Source organism: Electrophorus electricus, chromosome 3, assembly GCF_041902795.1.
Source record: "Electrophorus electricus isolate QZ-2024a chromosome 3, ASM4190279v1, whole genome shotgun sequence".
Lineage (NCBI taxonomy): Eukaryota > Metazoa > Chordata > Actinopteri > Gymnotiformes > Gymnotidae > Electrophorus > Electrophorus electricus.
Window position 1 is genome coordinate 21,537,073 of NC_137499.1, and position 25,866 is coordinate 21,562,938.

Sequence of the window (25,866 nt, forward strand, 5' to 3'; positions counted from 1 at the left end):
GAGCAGAACCCGCAAGCACGCACATACACACACACACGCACACACAGACACGCACGCACGAACAAGTTTAAGCTAATTAATTTTGTGAGACAAAGGTTACAAGCCCATGAAAGAAAAAACAAAGCCAGAGACAACAATTCTAGTAACAGCTTAATAAAAACCATTAACACAGTCTAAGTGCTTTTGACAGATTCATTCTGACAGCTTTGATTAATCACGTATCTAAAAGTACACCACATTGAACACCCTCTTGCAGCGAGTGTCCCTGTTCATAATTTCCCTGCACCGAGAGACCTCTGCTCCTTCACCCCTAAACTTATTCCCCAGTTGAACGCTCTGCTTCCCGTATTTCTCAGGGCATCATATTTTACACGATACCAACCCTCCAACACCCACGCGAGTGTTACAGTAGGTGCTTCAAGTGTGGTAATGATAGATGTATCAATAGAATTGCAAACAGGGCCTGATACAGACACTGGCTGCTTCTAAACCGGAGGGGTCCGAGAATCACCAGACACACTTAATCCAAAAACATCTACAAGCCACCATCAGGGCGAACAGGGAAATTTGATTTAACCGGATTTACATTTTTGTTTTTTATTCATGGTGTTTTTATTCATAGTGCGCTACCGTTTGCCACTGGTTGTGTTTGTTATTAATAATGTTATATGACATTACTAACAAATTACAAAAACCTACAATTGAGCCAGTTTCTAAAAATGACAGGCTTTTCCAGAGTAGAGAGAGTTATCTTTGAATGCTCCTTCAGTGTGAACACGCTCACTAATACCAAATAAATCCGCTTTGGGAAATGGAACGCAGTGCAGTCCACGTTACAAAAGGTTCTTTCCACACTTCTTTGTGCAATTATATATTTCCAACAGAGAGGTCACCGATTCCCCAAACCAACACAGTGCAGTCCAAGAAAATCGAGTCAGTTCATCTGGACACGAGTGTACTTATTTAGATACGTTTCAACACCCATCCGCGTGACTTCTCCAGTCTCAGCTTGTTGTACAGGCCGCAGGACTTAAATGTCTAACAGTTTTTTGTTTTTTTTAGCAACACGACTGAAACCAGCCTTACTGTATAAGGGAAAACCAGTGATCAGTTCAAACTGACCATTACTTACAAAAGGTCATGTGTGCTATACTGGGTTATAGACATCATAAGATTCTTAAGCACTCTTAAGTCCATCATGTTGTGAATGGGACGCTCTGTGCCACCTGCCAACAGGCTAAGGATTGAGGTAGGAAACTTGGCGCCGTTTAGGTCACAGACTTGTGCTAAAGATCAGTATATACATCCTGGGGTCTTTACAACGAGCTAAGAATGGAGAAGTCACTCGTATTAGTGCAGAACTGATCTAAATATACAATTTTGTGTTGGACGTTGTTGGATTCGGCTACCTGGATTATGCATCAACCCTTACACATGAGGCTTTAACAAAACAGTAACCTCACAAGTACAAATTACAGAAACTACAGTGCCTTTAAGACTACGCATTTGCAATCCCTTAACAAAAGTCTTAACATTCAAGTTTTCTTAAAAAAAAAAAAAAAATCATGTTTTTCCAAAACAAACCCCAGTGAAGTGTGAGTGTGTGTGTATACCCTGCTACACCCAGCCATCCACAGGCTGTGCCATGATTTGTGTCTGACCTCCCGTGGTAAATAATGATCCCCTCACCTTGGTGGTCCACTGAAGGCTGGGAGGCCCAGAGGATTCTGGGAGTGCACATGCCCATGTCAAGCTCTGTTAACGTCAGTTCGTTCATGAAGTAAGGCAACTAAGACGAAACGAACAAATCATTTAACCAGTCGGCGCACGACATATTTCAGACATTTCAGACACAGTCTCTGCTTTTACCGTCGCTGATGAGCTGAGGCACACGTCCTTCAGCCCAGGCACGACTCCGGCTGTACGTACCCGGATCTTGCTGAGCTTCATCTGGATCTTCTTGGACACCCAGTCGGCCCAGTGCCGCTCCCTGAGGAAGTCCCACAGGATCCGGCCAATCAGAGCGTTCACCCAGGACACAAGCCCCTCCTCTTTCACTGGGCTACCTGGTAACTGATCAAAAGGTGAGGAAACCCCTTTTTGTTTACTTTACTGGCCAGGGCACAAGCACAGACCCCTACATGCATGTACACAGCCACCCACATGCACACACCTTTTTGTCCAGCGCTGTGGTGTCATGCGGGCTCTCCCCAGCCTCCCCAGAGCTGGAGACGAGGTTGTCCCTTGTAGCCGATCTGATGTAATTGGCCATGTAGGTGCTGTATTCCAGGAGAGGCTTCTGTCTGGTGTTCCCACACGACTCTCTCTTAGACGCCTGCGACGACAGCAACTCGTCCAGACTGCTCCTGCTACTACTGCGACTGTGAGAAAGCAGTGGAGCTACACACACACACACACACACACACACACACTTTACAATGATGTACTTTATGTTTTGTATCATGTCTCTATGTACAAATCAACTGTTATATGTACTGCTGCTACCTTGGCCAGGACTCTCTTGTAAAGGGGATTTTTAATCTTTAAACTAATAGTGCTGAGAGAGAGAGGGGTCTGTTAGCAGAAGCTCTGCCACTCACCACTCCTGCTGGATGACAGGCTCACTGACTTCTTAGCTGCCTCAGATTTGAGCTTGGAGGCGAGCAGAATTCTCCGGAACCACTCCTCCTTCTCTCTGCCTGTCCTTCCAAACAGGAAGATGATGGGCGGCTCCCTTTCCTTGCCCACACAGTCCGGGTCGTCCTTCTCGGAACACGCCCGGTCTCCATCCGCTTTTGACATGAAGTCGTTCTGTTTGGCCAGCTCAATGCATATGGGATACTTCTTGTTAAACACCCGCTTTCTGGCAAGGCCTGGAGGCACCAGGCATACCTGGATAGGATGGCAGGGTAAGATTTGGGATCAGGAACAAAGCATAGGAACTGGGTTTTAGTATAACAAACAAACAAACAAAAAACTATTGGGCATCCATTTCAAATCAAACACTTTGCTTCTTTTTTTTCATAGGGTGGGACTGAAACACACACACCCACCCACACCCACGTAGACAGATAAAAAAGAAGTTTGTAGTTTATGAAAAGTATATTTAATTAAAAGCTCTCTGACGAAATGACTACAAGAAGGAAACTAAAATGCACGCATGTACTCGCGCGTGCGCTCGCCTCGTATACACACGTACTCGCGCGTGCGCTCGTCTCGTACACGCACGTACCTTGCTGTCCGTAAGGTCATAGATTTTCTGACTAACGAAGGCGACATCTGGCTTAGGTTCGCTGTAGCTCGCCCGGCGGGTGATGTTTTTGTTGGGTCGGGAGATTCGCAGGGCCGAGCCCTCCAGCCGCACGAACACGGAGTGGGTCAGAGTCGCGTGATAGGTTTCCGGGTCATAATTCTGAATCTCGTTCATCCAGCCCTATAGGAACAAGGCAGCAAAGGAAACAGAGGCAAGTTAAAGCTTCACATTCTTACTCAAAGCCCACAGTTACACAAACCATTCAAATGCAATATTCTCTTGCATAATTTTTGGCAACGTGCGGTATAACGATCACACACAATCAGGCAGGAGCCTTGTGAGGAAAGCAGTATTTACCAAAACAGAGCTTTCCATATCCAGCTGCCCTACGTCGGATTTACGTGGGTCATATGATTATTGGATAGTGCACGCCATCGTTTATAATCTAGCCTCTCCAGCACATGCTGCCCGTCCCAGACCCGACGTCGGCAGGGCTGGCACCACGTTCTGTTGGTACTGCTTGGCCCAGAGATGCAACAGATGTAATTATGAACTGTTTTATGAAAGTTATTCCCACGGCAAAGACAATCCATGTGTGTGGCAGGCAGTTTTGAGGGCGTGTGCGTGGGTGTGCGTGTGTAAAGTGCGTGCATGCACAGACACACACACACACACACAAACAAAAAAACAAAACAGAATTGGCCTTTTTTAGGTTCGTTTCTAAGACAATGACATCGTCCTTCAAGTATGCACCCTGGAGCCTACCAGCATGACTCCAGCAACGTCAACACATTACACAGAAACCAGCATGGCCACACCATGGGCACATTCCATGCATTCTTTACATACAAGACAACAAGCAAATAGCTGCCAAGCTATTAGTTTCAAACAAGGTCAAAGCCTTTAGCCCCTACAAGGTGCACATCGTAGTCACTATAGTTACTACTTATACTGGATCTAAGACCCAGTAGAACATACCAAAGATGCTAATGCAACATGCTAATGACTTGGTAGGGTGCTTATTATTATTATTGTAATTATAATGGTACATAAAGCATTTAGCACTCAACATGGAACAGCCCAGCATTAGCTATAGAAACCCATTTCACATTTCTCCTTGGTAATAAAAATATTTATTTTTCATCAGAGTGAAGAAAGGAAATACAAACAAGGGGCCAAACATGGAGCCTGAGGCCATGGTAACAGCCCTCCAACAGGAGCAAGACATATTCACAAAGCCACTGATCACCACAGCAGCGGGAGAGACATCAGTGAAAGGCATGGCAGTGTATCAGGTGGACCACAGCTACTGGCTGTGGACCAGGACCTCATGCTTCTGAACCCAAACACGCCCAACAAACATTAGACAAGGAAAGAAATAAATCACAAAACTATATGGTGCACAGTGCGAGGAGGCCATTTAGTACAGCACAGCCACATGTGATCACTAAAGATTCAATGCATGGCAAGGACCACCTCAGTTAGGTGCAGAACAAGTTCTACCTTGTGACAAGTTACTTAAGGCCAAAAGTCTTTTAAAAATAGCATATGCATTTGAGCCATAGGGGCTTAGGGTATTTAAGGCTTACCTTGAATATGTCTGGCTCTTTAACATCCAAATGGAGCATGTTCCATCTCCGGTGTCTTCGATGTCTATTTGCAACTCCTGGTTGCGCTGGGCCTGTCAGCCACACTACACCAATGGCAACCATGAACCCTAGCGCCACACCCAGCAACATCCCACTAACATATATAGGCAAAGGCAGCACAAAGTATCCATAGATGATGACGGTCAGCGCTAACAAAGTCTTGTTTGGCGTACGGGGCGCAGGTTCCAAGTCCATCTCTCCGTCAATAAAATGGTCCATGCCACGACTAGCGGGAAAGCCAGTGTGGTCTCTCGCTTTGGTGTCCTCGGTCTGCTGGGAGACTGCCTCATCGTCAGCGCAAGCCTCAAAGTCATCACTGTAGAGCTCGCAAAACTCTTCGTCCTCTTGCTTGGCCAGAGCAGACATGGAGCACTTGTCCAGGCCCACAGAGGAGGGTGAAGGTTTGACAGGCTTGCTTTCAGCAAATAAGGCCTGCTCAGTTGCACCTGGTGTGACGCCTTCACCTTCTGCGTCACCTTCCTCTTCCTTGATGCTGTAATTGTTGTTGTTTTCCAGATGGTCGCCCAGGGCCGAGAGACTGGTCAGTTCTGAGGTGCTGGAGGAGACGGGCTTGGGCCTGTAGATGCTGGATGCTTCATCCCCGATGAACTTGCTGATCAGCTGCAAGGGCTCGGACATGACTTCCGAAAAACGCCGTTTGGTGTCCTCGATGCGTGCCTCCACCTCGGATACCTTGAAGGAGAAGGAGCGGTTGTCTGGCGAGGACAGTGGAGAAGACGGAGCCGTTTTGCAGTCGCTGGTGCTGGCCCGCGGTTGGCTGAACGGCTTGAAGAGTTGCAGGTTGAGACGCGAGTCCAGTGGGCGGTTGGACCCCGCGGCGTCCGGGGCCGTGTCCGTGGACAAAGACTTGTACAGGTTCTTTACCAATTGCCGATGGCGCAAGGTAGGATGAACGGGGACTCCTTCTCGAGGTTCTACTTCGGTGGACAGAGACTTCCTAAGGTTGAGAAAGGCCTTATCCATGGATGGAAGGGATGTGGATTTGGAAGGGGAAGAGTTGGTGGAACCTGACGAGGAGGCTGGACTCTTCTCTGCTCTAGCAAAGGCTGAGGCAGAGGAGAGTAAACTGTGCTCTTGGCTGGTAGTGTTCTGTTGACCAGACATGGTGGACATCACGCTGGACATGTCCAGAGGTGCCGCAACATTTTCGGCAGATTTCACCTCAGCATCCCCCTCAATAACGAGGTCTTCACTTGCTTCCAAAGCCGTTATGACTCGATTATTCGTCGCCTCGCTGCTGGACGGGTTGGGGGTGCTTGGCCAGTATAGTTCCTCTTCCTCGTCTTCGTCATCCTTGCCCAGTGCCGAAAAATGGATAGTGATGGTCTCCCGGGACTGTGAGCGCTGCACATGCAGTTTTGGGGCGGAAGATGCCGGCAGCAAGGCCGAGGAGAGAGGAGACTGGTTGCCATGGCCACCCTGCCTGCTGGTCATCGCGCCACTGCCTTTAATTCAGAGCCTGCAGAGAGCAGAGAAACAGAAGCTTTGGTCAGGGAAAGGCAGGCGAGAGTTAACTAAAGGCATCCATGAATAAAGATGCTGAAATGCTTACAGCACTACTGCAATGTCACTACAGTCTTCCTCTTTAGAGTGAGGACACAGCATAAAACTACATATTGCACAGAAATGCCAAAATCGCTTCCAAGGATATCAGGCATGTTATCTGGTAAAAAGCAAATCCAGTTGTTATCCTTATATAGTGTCCTGAGAATTTCCTCTTAACGATCTGCTCCTGGCAGGTGGTAATAGGTACCAGGGTCTTCTTATTGATCTAGAGCACTCTGGATGGAACCTTGAGATCATATTGCTCTGAAATTTAACCTGAGGTTAGAAGACTGAGGTTTTGCACTGAGCCACAACAGTGGAGGGCCACTGAGCAATTCTGGCTCTGTTTCTTGGAATGTGCTGTGTACAGCTGTAGTTCAAGACTTAACAATTGGTTTGTTTTTTTTCCCCTTTCTTTCGGGTCATGAACTGTAATTTCCCCACCAATACACTGACCTCTTCCAGTGAAAACCCACACACTTTAAAACAAGCAATCAAATCCCACACACACTTTAACCTTCCCCAGTGCAAATGCCTAGAAGTCACACATAGTCGATACAAAACACGTAGGCAGAATGATTTAAGTTATCTAGTGGATCTTTAAACATGTAAATATGCATGCAAGCTAAATATGTTGTGTTTCCACTCTTGCTCTTCTGGGCAACAAAACGTACATATATTAGGTTTGTCATTTGAAAACCATTTCAAAAGTGCAGTAAATGACAAATCCGGAAAAGAAAAGAAAAACCTACCATTCTGCCAGCAGTTATGAGTATGACCTATCTGGTGCCAATTCATAATGAGTTGGTGCACTGGCCTGAGAGTCTGTGATAGCGGGCTGTCAAACATGCTCGCTGGAATATTAGGCCAACGCCTGGACTATTCTTAGCTAGGGCTTGTGAACAGATTTCATTTTGAGCAGGGTTTTAATCACATTTTTTGTTCCTCTTTAGTGAATGTTTAATATAACACTAGGATAGCAACATTCAAACATCTTTAAATACTATTTGATATGTTCCCTGTATGTTCAGTCATTTGATTTAACCACAGCGCACAGGCAGAAGTTTGTAATATGAAATGGAGAATGCACTATAAACACCAAATGTTCCAAATTTTCTTAGAAGGCATCCCCCCCGGCATTATGTTTACCATTAGAGCTCCTCTGTTCGCTTACTTGAAATTGGTTTGAAGGATCGCCAGCGCTACAAGGTTGGCAGAGAAGACATTTGGGTGAGAGGGGCTACAAAAGCGAAGTGTTTCAGTACAGGAGTCTGTGGTCATGTGCTTCTCAGGGACAGCCCCTCTGATACAAAGCGGAGGCCAGGCAGGACAACCAGGCACCTGCGTTAAGCACGCCATGAAGAAGACTTGGTAAAAGCATGCACTAAGCAACTTGGAATTGCTGTGATAAAGTAAACAGCAGAGGAATTACCAGCACTGGAGAAGATCGAGTTTGCACGGAGTAATATCTGGGAGCAATGTAAGCCATTAAGGGCATTTGTGTTCACTACAAGATGGCTACAATGGAACGAAATATGGAACAAAACAACAATACGTGACATCGTGAGCTACAGCACTGTGATCTATGAGAAAGCAGGAAAGTTAGGACTAAACTCCTGATTAACCCTGAGGTGTTATATTGAATTTAAAGGCAAGATTCAAAGTTAAAAGGTCAAAGTCGAATTTATTTATGTACAACAGGCAGTGTCTCAAAGCAACTTCACAGATGTCGTGTACGAGGCCCAGGAGAGCAAGAAAAAGATGGCAGTGGTGAGGACAAACCCACCCAAGTGCACGAGGAAGAAACCTCAAGAGGAACCGAGCCTCAGAGGGGCAGCCCATCCTCCTCTCGTTGAGACCATTAGCACAACAAGAAGAAAATAGGACAAAGGACAAAAAGAAGCAACATTGGGTGGGGTGGGGCACAGCAGGAGAGACGGGTCGAGACTCCGCAACAATCATTTAACAACTTTTTATAAATCTGTGATCCTGAAGACCCTTGTGGCAGATATCATCAACAGGGTCTGCGGGAATGGAAAACCTCAGTCAAGAGTGCCAATACAAACACACAAACATATAAATAAAAATACAACGCATTTGTATGCATTTTTTAAAAAGGAAAACACTAAAAACAAATTCTCCCATTACAAATACTTTGGTCCCGCTTGGTGAGGAGAGAACAGTGCTGTAGACACATTAATGACCAACTCTCAGTCTTTAGTACTTTGGATAAAGTTTTAGGGTTATTACAGGTATGACACTGGAAAGCAGCAGATTGACCTACAAAAGTGGTTACTGCATACAAATCTGGAGTGAGGGATGCACATCACCTCCTTCATTAACCAATATTACAATATTCGCCTTTGTAATACCAGAATTGCTGAAGGCTGCGATGGAACTTCTCACCACACGCAACATTTTAATAAACTACACGGGCACCCAGAAAAGAGTTCTTTAAAATTCAACAAATATGAAGAAGCTTGGCTTCTTTGGTTTATTTTAAAATATTGCAAGGCATATTGCAATTGCAAAACATAGCAATAAAAATGCAATATAATATTTTTGTCCATAAATTTGCAGTCCTGTCTGGAACCAGTGCCAAGTGCGTTCTGTCAGCTACAGCTGACCCCTACAGCAAATCTGCAATTCCAGAATCCCAGAATCCAGGGCCAATCACCATCTATCTGGAACTAGAACAAAGCCAAGAGGAGAAACACAGACCTGAGACCAGTACCCAGTGTGCTCTGACTAAGATTGCAGCAGAGCCTCCAGCCCTGTTCCTGGCCTGAGAACAGCTAAAGGCAAACAAGGGAAGCAGGCTATGACAAAGACTAGGGAAAACTCGGGGGCTAAGAAACACAAAGTCTAGGATACACGGAGCACAAACTTACAGATATACAGAGACGGGCTTTCACAAACATTCACTAAACACAAACGCACAGATTCAAATAAACAATGAACCTAACAATTGCATAAATACAATGGACAGCAAAAACACAGGGAATCAGACAGGGTTTAAATACATGAACTTAAGGTAGAAACAAGGGACAGGTGTGAGCAATCAAACGAGGGGCGGAGAAAACCAAACTACGGCATGGAACTGGAATACACAAGACAGGGAAAACATGGAACACGGAAGTTGGGAGGGACCAACCGTGACAGCGGGTGACAATTCGGCTCTAACAGTGTGGGAAAAAAAAGGCACCGACTGCTCAATCCGGTCTCGTTGTACAGGAAAATATTCACACATTCAAGACAGCTCAACATTCTACATAGATGAATATCTGACCAGAGATGTGGAAAACATGGGAAACGTGAACCATGTCCTCGGTCTGACATACTGGAGTACTGGAGGGGAGCAGAGGGTGTGCTCCAAAAATCACACTCCTCAGCCTCCCTAGAAACATCTACAGCAGGGCAGCCGAGAGGGGAATCCACCTGATGGTTGAACCCATGATATAGCAGGAATGATGTTGCTATGCTCAGATGGTGGATGGTTTTTCCTACCACTGCTATGCTGATGACACTTTATTTCTTTTTCCACCCTCTGACACGCAGGTCTCGAGAAGCATCTCAGCATGCTTGACTGACATCGCGTCATGGATGACAGCCCACCACTTGAAGCTCAGCCCCAGTAAAACTGTGCTTCTGTTCATCCCAGGTACTCCCAACCCTTACCATGACCTCACAGTTTCCTTCGAGAATTCCCTGGTATCACCATCCGAAGCTGCCCGTAGCCTGGGCAGAACTTTGGAAAACCATTTGTCATTCTCAACTCATGTTTCTAATCTAACCCAGTCTTGCAGATTTCTCCTTTGTAACATACGGAGGATTGGGCCCTTTCTCTCACAGGAAGCTACCCAGGTGCTTGTGCAGTCTCTTGTGATCTCAAAGCTAGATTATTGCAACTTGCTGGTTTTCCTCTAAGAGCCATCAAACCTCTACAACTTGTGCAGAATGCAGCAGCGCAACTGGTCTTTAATCTTCCGAAGTTTACACGTTACTCCACTGCTGCTTCTTCGTTACTCCTTCATTGGCTCCCTGTAGCTGCACGCATCAGATTTAAAACCTTGACGCTGGCCTACAAAGCCAAAAAAGGACCAGCCCCTTCATACATGAGGTCAACGGTCAAAGCGCAATCCGTACCTCGAGCACTTCGAACCTTAAGTACGGCTCAGCTTGAAATATCTTGCTTTAGGACTTCTGGTCGACAAGCATCGAGACCATTTTCTATTCTATTCTATTAAGATGGTGGAATGAACTCCCACTTGCTGTCTGGACAGCCGAGTCCCTTGGAGTCTTCAGACAGAAGACCCATCTATTTGCAGAATATTTAAAGGACAACTGACAACTGCTCCCATATTGACTGACTAATTTAGTACTTATTGTAAGGTATTGTTTATGTTGTTTAACAAACTCTAGCACTTATCATTGTTTAAGATAGACCATTTTGTACTTCTAGGTATCAGCATTGATTCCTGTATTCTAGTTCATTGGTATGTTGGACTCTACCCTAATGTACTGTACTAGCATGTATTCTATGAGTAAATGACAAAGCACTTTTGTAAGTTGATCTGGAAAAGAGCGTCTGCTAAATGCCATAAATGTAAATGTAATGTAAATGTGGAGCAGTGGACATAGCTTTGGGAGAGATCATGGGAGCAGGGCAAACCAGTCTACATGGATTTGGAAAAATATAATGAACTTATGCCTCGGCATAGGCTGTGGGGGGTGGTTAATGGGATATATGGCTTGTGGCTTTGGGCGGTCCAGTTTCTGAATAAGCGCAGCAAGAGCTGTGTTGGCATTTTTTGGAGTTAAGTCACCGAGCTGTTTGTGGCTAGTGTTGGTCTCTTCCAAGGGTGTGTCCCGTCTCCACTCCCGTTTGTGACTTTTCATGGACACGATAACAAGGGTGAGAGGAGAGATCCGTGTTGTTTGCAGACGTTTCTCTTAAGAGCTTCTGGGTTGGACCTTTGACACACACTTGAGTGCTTTGCAGGAGAACCCGAGGCCACTGGGATGAAAATCAATACCTCAAAGCCTAAAGGTCATGGCACTCTTCTGGAAAAGGACGGAATGCTCCTGTTAGGGGAGAAAAATTTCTTCATGAGCGATGGGAACGTGAAATCGACAAGTGGATTGGATCAGCAGCACAAGTGTTGTGGTCTCTGCATCAGCCTGAAGCAGGAGCTTAGTCCTAGGGTGAAGCTCTCCGTTTACCAGTCAATCCACGTCCCATCGGGCGAGATGGCCATGAGACCTGGGTAGTGACAGAAAGAATAATATCCAAAACACAAGCAGCGACTGCTGAACTCTGTGCTGGGGCTTGGCGCTCTGCAATACAAGAAGTAAGACTGAGTAGAACCAATTGAGGCGGTTTGAGAATCTTATAAGGACGCCCTCCGATTGGTTTCCACTACAGCTGTTCCTGGTACATCCCACTGGAAGGAGGCCCAGAGGCAGGGATTATGTCTCACAGCTGTCCTGGGAGCATCTGGGTGTCTCACAGGAAGAGTTGAAATCAGTCACAGAAAAGTCAGGGCTGATCCCCTCAGTCTGCTACCACCATGACCCACACCAGAAAGAAGTGGAAAGACGACGATGATGAATAATTTCAATAGCCTGGCCACCCACACTGCACATGTTCTGTACCCTTTTCTATCTACAATGTAGTCTGGGTCTGTGCCACACCCCCGACGTCTTGGTTCTGATTGGTCTTCATGACAGGGTGCAGGCACCCTCTGAGTCAGGCCACCCGCTCTGCACTATGCAGTCAGAACAGCTGTCTCAAAGTCCCAAGCACTCTTATAATTTCAACAATAACAAAAGCAAATTCATCAGGGCAACAGCACATGACTGGGTGGGGGCTTGGGTGAAGGGCCTGCTACGTCAGCCTAAACAGAGAGCAGGAGTCAGGAGTACAATGACACCATTATTAAGCCATAAACAGCTCAGCACTGCCTCACACACACACACACACACACACAAAGTGTGCACCATGTGTGCCACACTGACGTTAAGTTTATTGAGCTCTTATACTCAAGGGTGTGTCCATACACACACACATATATGTGCCACACTGGCATCAATTCTGTTAATGACTTACATTCTAGGATGCATCTTCGCGCGCGCGCACACATACACACACACACACTCTTGTTCTTTAGATGAAGGTTTCTAAAATTAGAGGCATTTGTTTCCGGCAAGCCAGATTGCTTATCTTAATCGTGCAATGTATGGCAAGGTCATGTTTAATTACCGTTTAATTACTGTGACTCCGCTCCGAACATCTCATTTTAAGACACAGTAGGCTTACACTTACACACTTACACACACACACGCACGCACGCACGCACACACACACACACACACACACACACACACACACACACACACACACACACACACACACACACACTTACCAAAGCAAACTCCTGATGTCACAGACAATACAATCACATAAAAGCTTGGCGAATTGAAACTACACCAATGACTTCAGCCAATGATACAGACAGCAACAGTCACTTTGTTGGTTTCATACAGTATTGGCTTTGTGTCCGTGTGGGCTGTGTGTCAGTCGGTTGCAGATCAAAAAGGTAAAGAACACCAATTACAGGAAAGACATTTAAAATTTCCTCATCTGAGAAATAACTGGGGAAACTGTGAGGTAATGCAAAACTTTCCAAAGTGAAAATACTAAGCCACGATCAGCTTCCAGTGTGTACTCACACTTTGCTTCCCTTTAACCCTTATCAATGAGCTCATATCTGATTAATAACACCCTCAGTTCTCTGCTCTCCGTTCCAGACTGCATTCTCACACTCACAGGCCTAAACATCCACAGACACTCAGAAGGAATCTCGTCAGCAGGTAGAGTGAAATACTTGGATAAACCCATCCACGGATACCTCAGACAAATCACTGGGAGGCAATTCTGGTCTAACAGTGTGGAAAATAAGACACCGACTGCTCAATCTGGTCTTGTCATACAGGAATAAAATCATCAGAGAACTCAATTGGAGCTCTGCACATACAAACCTGGCCTTACACAACAAGGTATAAAAGGGAAACAAGAAATAATAGGAATTTTTTTTTTTTTTGGGGGGGGGGGGGGGGGGAGACTGAGCATAGAATAAAGGTTACATTTACCAACAATACAAAGACCCCAATGGATACTTTCAGTTTGAAAGATTGCAGTCTTTTGGATTTTTACTTCATTTACCCAAAACCATTCAAACATAAGTATACCAGACATCTCCATCCTTAAGGAACCCCCTAAGTCATCTGTACATGAAGCTGCATCAGGTCTATGGAGTGATTTGTTGGAGTGATTTCAGTGTGATCTCATTCCTCACTCTGATAAAGTTCTGCCAGTCACCTGACCCAGCATTTCTCAATCTTTTTTTTTTTTTTTTTTTTAAATACTATTTATGGAAGCGATACAGAATTACAGAAACAATTTGGAATTTTTGTTTAAATGTCACAACTATCATTTAAGGTCACCAAGCAGGGTGCAGTGACGGTAAAGCCATTGTTTCATCTGAGAAAAGGGCTGAGGGAAAGTAAATTATTAGTCTTTCAAAAATCTTTCCTAAATTTCACAACCACCACAGCATGTTTTTAGTCCACCACTCTGACATGGAGAAGTACAACTAGTGCATGTACTACACACAGAGCTGGATGAAAACCATAACAGGTTTGGGGGATTTAGCCCACCGCCGCTGACATCTGGATTAACACTCAGGATTGTGTTTTCTTAATCCCGCCGACCCGCTATAATTCCGTTTACCCATTTTTCAGTCTTAGAAAAAGGGGAGCCAGTGTTCTTTTGGTTAATGATGTTCTTCTAATCCACAGGTTCTCGATACCAAAACTATACATCCAGTGCTCTGCAGACTTCAGTGTTTACCCTAATCTGGTAAATCATCCAGCCCTTCTTCTGATCAGGCCAATTAGAACAGCCACACATGCTACAGTAGAGTCAGACCTCAGCACCAGAACCACCATAAAGGAAGGCGTTACTACTGTTGCCTCCGGCAGTTTCCTGCCCTTCCTAACCTACCTCTGCTTCTTCACCAGACCCACTCTAAGGCTGAAGAAACACCATTAAAATCATAAATATTTTGCAAAACAACACTGCTACATTTGTACAAATCTTGACCATGGGTGACCTGATCCTAGATATCATTATTGTACAGATTAAAATTCTGCACAGGTGTCTTGGTTCACCATTTTGGCTCTAATGCAAGTGCCAGTTTCTTATTAATAATGTTAGTTCTATATGTCATAATTCACTCAAAACACACAAAGCCCTGCTCCATTTTCCCTGCTGAGACAGGGCTGACTCAGCGCCTTGAGTGGGTTCATTTATTTTCATGCACAATTGGGGGCCCTAGAGCAGTTACAAAAAAAAAATAAATAAAAAAATTAAAAAAGTGTGCAATGTATATAGTCCTTGGCACAGGAATTGGGGAACCACTGCTCAAGAGCAGGAAAGCCAATATCAGGATTTACCCAATATCAGGACTGGGTAAATATAATATAATCTCTGATTAATCATGATTTTTTGTATTTTTGACAAAATATCAATATCAAATATAAAGTCTAATATCAAGCTTGTATAACTATGCAATTTAGTGTATATTTTTGGTAACTTTTGGTTTTGGAGTGATCTGTAATTCTCTATGTGACAACTTGGTGTTCTCTGTGCATCACTTATTTTCAGAAACTATCATAAGCAATACTGGTGCATCAAAATAGAATCAAAGAATGGATCCAATCTTGAGTCTGTGAACCGAATTTGAATCGGTGAGCCAGTACCCAACCTGCATGGACTCACTCATTCTCTCTGTGATAGGCCACTTGGGTTCAGAGGGATCTTGGTGTGTAGAACAGGAACCCAAACCAAGAGATCAAAGCAGAGCTTGGCGGCTGACTGCGTGGGTTTACACAGTTGTCTTGCTAGGGGCCGAGTGTTGCTTTGTGTTACTTATGAGCCTGGCCTTCTACCTAATGGAAACACCAACATGGAGAGTTGTATGACCACACCACAGGAGGAAAGTCAAATGACTCTCCACAACATGGACAACCATAATAACCCATTCTGCAAAGTGTGTGATCTCTTGGCAATAGGTCATCACGGACCTTGATGCGTGTCATCCTGAAACACGAGTGGGTTCCCAGACAACAGCTGTCAGAGCTGAGTGGTTTAACCAGTTTAATCTCAGTGCCACTCCAATGCCCACCTTATAGTATCTTATTTACAGAGGTCAGGTAAGTGATGTAGCCAGATTTCAAACCCATGCACACCGCTGCTGAGTGGCCCAGAAAGAACTGGAAAAACTTGTTCTCTTCCTGACTCAGTTGGAATTGTGAATAATTTCCTTGTTCAGGAGAAACCCTTCCCAAACTATTTACAACACAAAGGCACTGCAATAAAAAGTCAGAATCGATATAAAACACAAATATAGATCCAATCAGGGTTTTGGGTACGTGTTAAAACGTGTAAATCTTTCCATTTTATATACACAGATATGAACAAAGACTCATTTGTAGGATTACAATGATGATTAACATCATATGAGCAATTTACCTTAAAAAAAAAAAAAACTTCTTAAAACAGCTACAAGGCAACCTCTCATCCAGGGATAATTCCTGCATCATCATGTGAACATTAAACAACATCCAAACTCTTAAATGTGCTAATTTGGAAGTCAAACATAATTGCATTCAAGTGTCTAGAAAGTCTCTAACTCAAGCCAGCATACGAGGCCACCGGTGACTGAAAATCAGCTATTGTGTTCAGCAGCTGTGTGCGCGCGCGTAAAACGTGCTAGCTTGCCATCAGATATCGCAGCAGCCAGAAAAGTGGCCAGACTGAAGTACGCCTTGTTGCGTTTGGCCCCGGGGGCCCACTGTGGGAAGGCCTGAGCGGGCTGGATGAGACAAAGCACATGGTCCCACATCAGATGCAGCTAAGCGAGCCCACAAAGTGGGTCGAACGAGCCGATTTGAGGCTTCGGTTTCAAACAGGGCTCTGACCAGTTGCATCTGATTACAAGACATTCAAACTTTAGAAAAATATTATATCACAATTATATTACAACATAACATTATAATACTACATATTGCAATATGCCTTCATGTATATTAAAAGCCAGGGCTGAACCTTTAAGAGGTTAGCGTAAACATGGGCCTGTATTATTTAAAATTTACTAGCCCATTTACACAAATTGGTTCACATGAAGACTGTGATTCATCAAAACACCCAAAGAAAGCTCTCAGCGAATAAGAGGAAAATGTTTGGCAATTCATCTGCATATTGCAGAGCTCTGCGATATCAGATTCCACATCCAGCACAGTACAATTTCAGTGCCAAATACGAACAATTTGATGAGAGTATCATGCACTCTTGCCTTGACACTCCTCTTAGACAGGAGTAATACTATCGATAGGCTAAAACCTGGTGCCAGTGCTGGAATTCAATATTTCCATGTCTTTTTACACCAGGGGAATATGCAAATGTATGCTAATTTGGATAACAACTCAAATGATGGGAAGAAATATTTTCAAATATTGAAGACCAAAGGCACCTCCGTGCTCCCAGACACCTTGGCTGGCTGGACCATATTTCCAGGGACCTGCATTTTTATTTCTAGGCGAGTCCTTTCCCGAGTGGTATTAACTCAGCAGACAAGGACATACTGCAGGAAGAGAGCAGGTTCCACCCAGTTGCTTTCACCTCTGTGTGTGGGCAACTATACACAGTCATTTAGGTCTGCTGTCCAACTTGACATTCCTGCTCCTGTGTGTGTGTGTGGGGGGGGGGTGTTTCCTATCAAACACGTTCCATTTGAGACAGAAAACTCTTGCCTTGGGCTCAGAGAGATAAAAGGGAACCTGATAAGACTTACTGTGCAAAAGCACACAGCATTCCTTAATACTAAGAACAATGGCATGTGGCTACGGGGACAGAAATTCAGGATGGGATCTAGTAGATCTGGATCTACAGCGAGCTTTCCAACCAAACTGACAGTCTAATACACACAGATTCATTTTGATCTTCACTCACCATGTAATATTGATATTTTCTGCTGACCAAATGATGCTTAAATGCAATTAGGCACAAAGTGCAACACCACAAAGGAAAGATGTTAGTCTTGTGCACTATGGGGATTTGATCATCCACACATTACTCTGCCATAATATCCATTGACCAATCATATTAATTCTTAATTGTGCAGGCTTGTCATTTAACATGCGAATTCACTCTCTCTAAACGATAAAAAAAAAATTAATTTAATGTAGGATTTTTCCCTTGTTAGTTTTAAATGTAGGTGAGTTTTAAAGTTATTAGATAGCTGGTTGAAAATTAACTTTTCAAAAATGCGATGCAAGCTGCTTGGGAGAAGTTCAAAGCACCAGCAACATCTCTGTCTAGGAGACGGCCTCAGCTGAACTGGACACACACATGCCTGAAATAGCATCGCTGGTAAGGAAAACAAGAGGATTTGGTGGCAATCACGAGAGAAACTCTTCGCTGACGTGCCACTAACACTCTGCGTCACACGGGTTGTTCTCTCCTTAAACCAGGGTAGTTTTATTGGTTCATTTCGTGACACGACTGCTTCGATTTGTCACGTCCCTTCCCTTTTTGAGTTTGACGAGTCACGGTGAAATAACATGTAGCCAAACAATGCTGCACACCAACATAAGGAGCCTCTTCCCCCAGACGAGCCACGACGGGTCTTAAAGACGTCCATCGGCCGATGGAGACTCATTTTAAAGTATGCAATATGTATGGCTAAAAAATACGTGTTCTTATTCGGTTATGACACAGAAACGCGCTGATAATGCCAGACTGGCTCTAGGTTTTACTTTTTGTCCATCAGTTGCTTTTGTTAATCCCAGATTTGTGCTGGATAATTAAATTGTTAAATCAAGATATTTTTAATGGCAAATCACGATTATGGAAAAATCTAAAATTTCACAAGCCCAACACACACACACACACACACACACACACACACACACACATACATTTTGCCACTGGTTTTTAAATCTACTCCTTTTCATGCTTGCACAGAACTTTTTTGCCTAAACCAGTGACTCAGGTTTGCCAGCATTTTTTTAAAGCCACCTTTCCTCACGCATCATATCCCCGCTTGGTCACAGTTAAGATCGACACCAATGGAAACCTGATGCTTCTGCTGTTTAGGACACAGAGACAGTGCAGTGCAAGTTAAGCCACTGACCTTGTCTTGACAATTTAAAGTCCTATCTGAAAGCTTATCTGTCTCTCTTGGTGACTGATCAAAGCTAAAGACCTGCCATGCCTGAAACAGCTACCTGTTCATCACCTCTGACCATGTGAACGATACATGATGCAAGCAGCCCAAGAAATCAGAACGCAAACCTCCCCAGCAACACTGAGCAAGCTACTGAAACCATACAGCTCACTAAGGCTTTACGATATGGGCAAAAATATCATATTGTGATCCTACTGCAACAGTTTGTGCTGGCGATATGCCTTGCCGTATCTTAAAACGTACTGATTAATAACAATTAAAAGTTAGTTAGTTTAAAACTGATCTGGAGCCAAATCATCATTCATTACAAAACACATGAGGTTGGTCATTCAAAGCACACAAAAAACCTTAGGTATTAGCTAAAAGGTAATTTACATATTACTGATATCAGTATCACAAAGGCAATATTATGATAAGTATTATAAAACGATGCATTGTGCAAGCCTACTGAAGACCACAAACAAGCCACTCAGTTTAAGCAGGTTGCTGTCTCACTTCCTGTCTAAGTGCAGATGTAAGAGGCTGGGTTACCATAGTACCACGGTCACCAGGCACACTAGTCATGCTCAGAGGTCTATTTCCTGGGCAGGAAGCACACGCCACAGTCAGCTAGTAAGGAACAGCCCATACCAGTCGCTCCCGAGGTACACATACAGCTTGGCATGTGCTGCCAACTTTGACTCAGCAGGATAAGCTGTCCTCATTCCCCTGTCAACTCGTCACTTTCACAGCTCATACTTACCTCATCGATTTTGATCAGGAAAGATACAAGATTTTAAAGAGTTATTAAGTAAATGTTTTGATTTTGTCATTCTGTTTGTGGTGTTACAGCACTTTGAGCTTCATTTTAATATATGAAAGGTGTTCTATAAAGGTTGTTAATAATAATAATAATAATAATAATAATAATAATAATAAAGATACCGTGAGGCCTGGTGTGGTCATGCCCTTATGATAAATGAGCAATAAGAATGCACAAGAAACTCCACTCAGGACACCAGATCAAGACTTTGCCTAATATGACATTTGAGTAGTAAGCCCATTCAGGAGACAGAAACAAACATGGAAATAAACGCTGGTCAATCTCATCCTATCAGTTTACAATCTTGAAAAATTACAGTGGCGCATAGGCAGTTCCTTGGAAAGGATGTGTACTGGGGGAAAGCAAGAGAAAGGGTAAGAGAGAGACTCACACACTCACACACTCTCACAGTGGGATGTAGAGGATAATTATCTGATATCTGACCTGCTCCATTCAATATTAACAGGCTTAAAATCCATAGAAATCAATAACGAGGTTAAAAAAAAAAAAAAGCACGAGCGACTGGAGGATGGAGGAGAGACAGAGCTGAGCATGGCCTACACAAACTGGCACAAAGCGAGCCGCAGCAGGCTAAATCACAGCGCATGGCGTCCGGGCACCTTTCGAACATGACACTTATACAAACAGGCGCAGGTTTGCGCAAGACTCCAAACAGAAAGCTGTAACCGGGCAATGACCCAACTCCTGTTTAAGCACCACCAACAGAGGGGCTTCCACTTTATTACAGTCTCCAGCACTGATGACACCCGTGCCAAAGAAATGCAATAGTACCCTGAAATTAGTCTTAATTCCCCAGCGTTGCATGGGCCTACAGAACAGGGAAGCTGAGCTGCATTCCTGGAAGGTTCAGTAGGTTTTCTGCTCCGTCCCGATACTCCTCACTAAGGGCTGGGGAACTCACCCGAGGAGTTGATGTAGGTGTGTTAAAGCAGAGAATCCGGTAACCTACGCTGAACTATGGAAGCAGTTCGACCCGTGTGCTCTGCTTTAAAATTAGCCATGTCATGAGCCTTATGGCCCGGCCCACGGCTCAAAGCTCACAAACAAACTTAATGTTCTCCAAAAAAAAAAAAAAAAACCTGGTTACGTTCGACATAAGATCAAATATTAACCACACCGCCCCGCCACTGAGCCGCTGTGTGAATCACACCATGGGCGCACCTGCACCAACGTCCAATGCATCTTATCTCGGAAAAAAAAAAAAACCCTTTGAGACAAACGCACCCCGACCTACCCGGTTGCAGCGGTAAGGATGTACCTGGCAAAAGAAAACAAAAACACAAAAACAAACAAATAAGACCAACAACACCACCACCACCACCCAAACGGTTTGACAGTTCGATACAGCGGAAGCGACCGTTTGCTTTTGACTTGTAAAAGACCTGTAGCCTACCGTGACGTTTTCAGATGCCTGTGGCACAAAGCCGCTCGACTGCTGAAGGTGAAGAATATGAGAGAAGGGTAGGAAGGAAGCCAACAGGACGAGCTGACGGTGTGTTCGAGGTTTTAGTTAAGGACTCGTTGTAAAAAGCTTACCCCGCGCTCAGCGTCCGTAGTCCGTTTGCTTTCTCGGCACCCGTGATGTCCGGCGTGGCCTGTGGTGCAGACCGATATTAAATGAACGCGCCTGTGATAAGTCAAGTTAAGTATACACCCGACCACACCTAAAACCACAGCCAAAATAAAAATGCCCACTGAAACAAACAAACACACACAGCATCACCTGTAAATGCGTAAGCGCACACCTGGTGAGCGCGAGCTAACGTAAAGCCCCCGCCACAACACGCGCCTTGTCTATTCCTCAGGTCTTGTCCCGCGTGTCATCGGGGAAAGAAAAGCGAGGTTAGAAAGTTGCCGGTTGCCGTTAAAAAACGTTTGTGTTGTGGCCAGCGTTCGCTCTCGTTGTCAACAGTAAGGGAAATCGCGGATATATTCGCCAAAGTCGTGATCGCTACTATGGCTGGCAACGCGGCAACGTTTTACGGGCAAAACGCGCTTTCATCCGCAGTTTCGCATCTCACCTGCGGGCAACACGCAAAAACCACAAGACAAAAGTCTAAGTCTGGCCAGCTGTGGCCAAATAGCTGCGGCTAACCTACTGCTGCCTAATTTAACCTAACCCTAAACCCTAACCTAACACCTAAAACTGACCCTAACACTAATCTAACCCTAACCCTAATCCTAATCTAACCCTAACCTAACCCCACTCTAACCTAACACTAACCTTCTGCTGCTAGGGTTGAGTCAAGCTTCCCCTCACAAACTCAGGGAACCTGAGCTCTCCAGCCAGTCGACCTACCGTATTCATCGTCCCACGATACAACAGCGCTGAAAAAACACTGTGGCGCTAAAAGCCGGTGGTTACAGGCAGCGAAATCACCCATACGCCATGTGTCGAGCCTTTACACGACCCTGGCGGCGCTTTTCCGTCTGTCTGCGCCCATTTGACAAGACAGTTCAGTTCCTGAACCTGAAACAACACGGATTGAGACTCTCAGGCCAAACCAATCGAAATCCGAAAAGTTCTGGTTTTCGGTAATTGATTGAGCTGTGTCGTAAAGCAATTCCTACATGCCACACAGCCAAAGTAGCTGCAAGTTATATGTTGCTGTATGTTATTTTATTATTATTAAATACAGTTGTTTTAAATGTCGAGTTATTTGAAGCGCTTTTGTAATTTGTAGACGATTTACCAAAAGCATCACACATAGTTGGCGATATATGCCACATTAAAGTAGCCTGCTTCAATTCTTACAACGATCCCGGTTCAGAGCGCTGCTTCTTTCATATCAGGTGCGCATTCAATACTATTCTTTTAAATATATAAGGTGTACAAATTGCGTTTAGCCTACATCGCGTTAAAAACTTTATGGCTCAAATATCTTGTCTCTGGCAACATGCGAACATGATAACACGCGATTAACACGCGATGAACATAGTTCTTACAATTTGGAGTTTTAGACAATAAATAAATAACATTTTCAAAACTAAAAAACTTTAAGCAATGGATTAAGTGAATTGTATAAATTAACACCACTAAGACAGGCAGTGCGTTTTTCTTAAATTAAGCGTTTTCAAATTTCGACTAAATTTCGGCAAATGGATAAAAAATATATATACCCCACAGCCTGTAACGAGACAGATTAGTAAATGGTAGGCCTAAATGCTCAGTGCAAGAAGTTAAGCTTCAGAGCGCAGTATGCTATAGGTGTGCACAGAACCACTATTCTTGCACGACTGACGTTTCTTCGCAAAACCTTCTTATTACCACTATATCTTTGATTACTATAAACTACAGTTACTCACTGGAATCATTACTGTACAGTGTCGCCTGGCACACATCATGTGCACAGTCTGAGGCAGGGACAGTGTCCAGAGATTCCCACATTATTAACAGCCCAGTAATTCTCGATGCATTTGACACTGTGAACACAATGCATGCACTAACGTCACCCACGCGCCAAGGCCTGATGCCTGCCACGTCAGTAAATATGAGTGTAAAATCTCAGACATCATTTCCATCTTAAACTCCACCTGTTATTGTTTTAAACCAAATATCCAGTCAAAAGGATAACATTTCATTTTTAAACCAATGACTTTTATTGTTTTTAATCCATTTTGTTGCTTTTAAAAATTTAGTAAGTAGGCTACTTTGAAAACACAAATAAGTTGGTGTTTAATTAGGCTTCATATGTCGTGTTACCATCATGTTGTAGTCTGTCTTTTTGCATTTGTTCTCGGTCACTATTTGGTAAGGTAAATTAAATTAAGGTTTGATTATCCAAATCTATTCCTTGTTTAATTCAAGACAGATCTCAGCAAATAGTTCATAATTACTATAAATAGCTGTAAATTGTCTATTTACTTACATAGTTACCACACTTCTGTATTTTCCTAAAAAAAAACCAAAAACAATTTGGAAGGTCGCATATCATAAGAAGAAGCGCACCGAACTACTCTACTGAAAACAGTCATCAACAAAAGAAAGTGATGCCATCTAGTGGACATTGCATATATGTGCAAAGCCAACACACGGTTTACTGCGCACCACGCAGTATGCTGCGGACGTTGCCTTGGAGGTTTAGCGTTGGAGGTTTAGAAATAGCTGCAAAAGCAACAGCGCATTCTCCTAGGTGACTTACAACCAAAGATCTGCTCGATCTGCAGAAATGGTGCAACGCTCTAAGCTTCAGCCACAACCCCAAATTAAACCCACTAGATACACAAATAGTTTTTTTCTGTTCCTCAAATTTGCACTGAAACATTTAGGGTTTAGACACTTAGGGTGGCCGTTAATATTTCATTTATTTCCAGTAACGTATGACGCACATACATTTTCCATTCTACCTGTCAGCTCATATAAAAATCTCATTTGTTTGACTATCATAAACAACAAGAGAAAAAATGCTTAACCTTGTTCACTCAGTCATCAGCTCGATAATTTAGTGAACTTTTTATTCTAGAGCATAAACTCACTGATGTAGCTGCTCTCAAGTGTGTGTGTATGTGTGTGTGTGTATATATATATATATATATATATATATATATATATATATATATATATATATATATATAAACTCAACCTTAATCTTAATCTACCTCATTTTGTTGAAATAGCAAAATAACACAACAAATGATGAATGACACCATCCATGGGTTTGATTAACAACACCCACTGTCCACAGTAGGGTTCAGTCAGTTATTTTCTTCCTCTAATTCCTGTCACACAGCAGTTTCACAGAGAAAACCAGGTCCACTGTATAAACCAACAGGGTGATGCACACAATGGCGGCCTCGCAGCACATGACCAGGTTCATGTCTTTTTCCTGCAGAACTCTGCTGAAGCAGACCACCGTGGCGGTCATATATGTGAACACCCCGAGCAGGGTGAGTCCGGCCAGCAGCCGGTCGAAGGGCACGGGACAACGGGCGGCGCAGTCCCCTATCATCACCAGCACTGTGCCCAGGGAGGCCAGCAGGCACACGGCGTAAGAGGCTGCTACCGCAGACCTCTGCCAGGTCCAGGCCGCCTGGTCGCCCAGCAGGACGAGGGCCGTGCAGCTGCCGAACACCTGCAACGTCTTGAGGAAGCCTGGCACGCTGGACATGTATCCACGCTGCTGCCCGGCGCCCTGGGTGCGGATCAGGTGGAGCTCCACGGCATATGCCAACGTGGCGAAGAAGGAGCCGACGGTGATGAAAGGCCCCTTGAATTCGTAGGCGGACACCAGGACCCAGGGGAAGGCGAAGGTGGCAGCCAAGGACATCAGCGCGCCCAGGGAGGCCACCGTGGCTGTCAGATTCTTCCAGGACAGGGGCAGCAGGCTGTGGAACTGGATGAAGTTGATGGCGATGATGAGGAAGGTGAGGGTGAAGAAGAAGCACCAGGTGACCATGCAGAAGGGGCGGAAGGTGACCGGGGAAGGCAAAGTGGCCATGGAGGATGCTAGGCTGAAACAGAGGCAGGTGCAGATCAACTCCCAGAAACGCATTATGGACAGCGGGGTGGTCAGAGTGTTGAGCTCCCCGAGTGTCACCGGCATGGTGCTAACCGACGTCCCTGTGCCCTGCCCTTCTTAAGGCGTCCCTCGAGTGCGCGCTCGTTCTCATTCACACACGCACTCCATTCAAATGGCAATTCAACTCTACCTTAAATCCCTACAACTCTGCAAAAACAACGCGAGGACTGAGCAGGGCGTACGTAAAAATCCATCCACTTCGTATAGGACATAAAAACATCGGTCGCTCGCCAAAGTGTCTTCACACTCCAACTACTTCAGGGTGATTCAGGTGGCACAGTCAGCAACACACACGTGCCCTTACGCGCGCGCACACACACACAGATGCACAACAGGATATTTGCACGTCTTATCTGCCTCCGCCCATTTCCTGAGGAGGTGGTGTAGTTGTTTCTTTTGTATCAGTATAGGCGCTGCACAGAAAAAGCCCCTGAGGAGACAGAGAAGACAACCTGAAGCCTCTTTTCTGTACTAGCACCCAGACACTGGAACAAACTCCTACCACCTGTCCATATATCAGTGTTTTGCTGTCTACAAACATAAGACTGAAGACCCACTTCTTCAAGCAGTACTTGGATGAGCTATAGCCACTTCAAAGCACTTGAATAATCACTAATCCTTCACTTTATCTCTCGAAAGAAATATAAAAATTGTATGCTCCTTTTTTTGTGTGTGACTTTCCTCTGAGAGGGTTCGAGCTTAATGGCATCTTCAGGCTCAGGCCTAGTATTCTGGTAAAAGCATT

The 25,866-nt window shown here is 44.5% G+C and overlaps 2 protein-coding genes across 11 annotated transcripts in view; both read right to left on the reverse strand.

Annotated features, from left to right (window-relative positions):
* LOC113583262 (testis-expressed protein 2-like) overlaps positions 1–22,092 on the reverse strand; it is a 30,217-nt gene extending 8,125 nt beyond the window's left edge. For 2 of the 10 annotated variants that reach the window (XR_014122650.1, XM_081710576.1), the window contains exons 1-8: positions 21,902–22,092; positions 21,139–21,197; positions 4,843–6,382; positions 3,233–3,433; positions 2,601–2,892; positions 2,174–2,400; positions 1,930–2,073; positions 1,690–1,789 (exon numbers count right to left, since the gene is read on the reverse strand). Coding sequence is in view for 9 of the 10 variants with exons in the window: in XM_081710576.1 (XP_081566702.1) it covers positions 1,690–1,789; positions 1,930–2,073; positions 2,174–2,400; positions 2,601–2,892; positions 3,233–3,433; positions 4,843–6,357 (2,479 nt within the window). In the remaining variant the exon portion in view is untranslated. Of the gene's footprint in view, positions 1–1,689; positions 1,790–1,929; positions 2,074–2,173; positions 2,401–2,600; positions 2,893–3,232; positions 3,434–4,842; positions 6,383–20,995; positions 21,038–21,138; positions 21,198–21,325; positions 21,866–21,901 lie in introns of those variants that run through there. The other 8 variants (XM_027019502.3, XM_027019499.3, XM_027019503.3 and 5 more) reach the window with 6 other exon arrangements.
* A 1,102-nt stretch (positions 22,093–23,194) lies between these two features.
* On the reverse strand, positions 23,195–25,456 carry LOC113583278 (myeloid-associated differentiation marker homolog). The gene has a single exon (XM_027019533.3). The coding sequence runs from the start codon at positions 25,143–25,145 to the stop codon at positions 24,315–24,317; it is 831 nt and encodes a 276-aa protein (XP_026875334.2). The 5' UTR covers positions 25,146–25,456; the 3' UTR covers positions 23,195–24,314.
* Between the last annotated feature and the right edge of the window lie 410 nt (positions 25,457–25,866).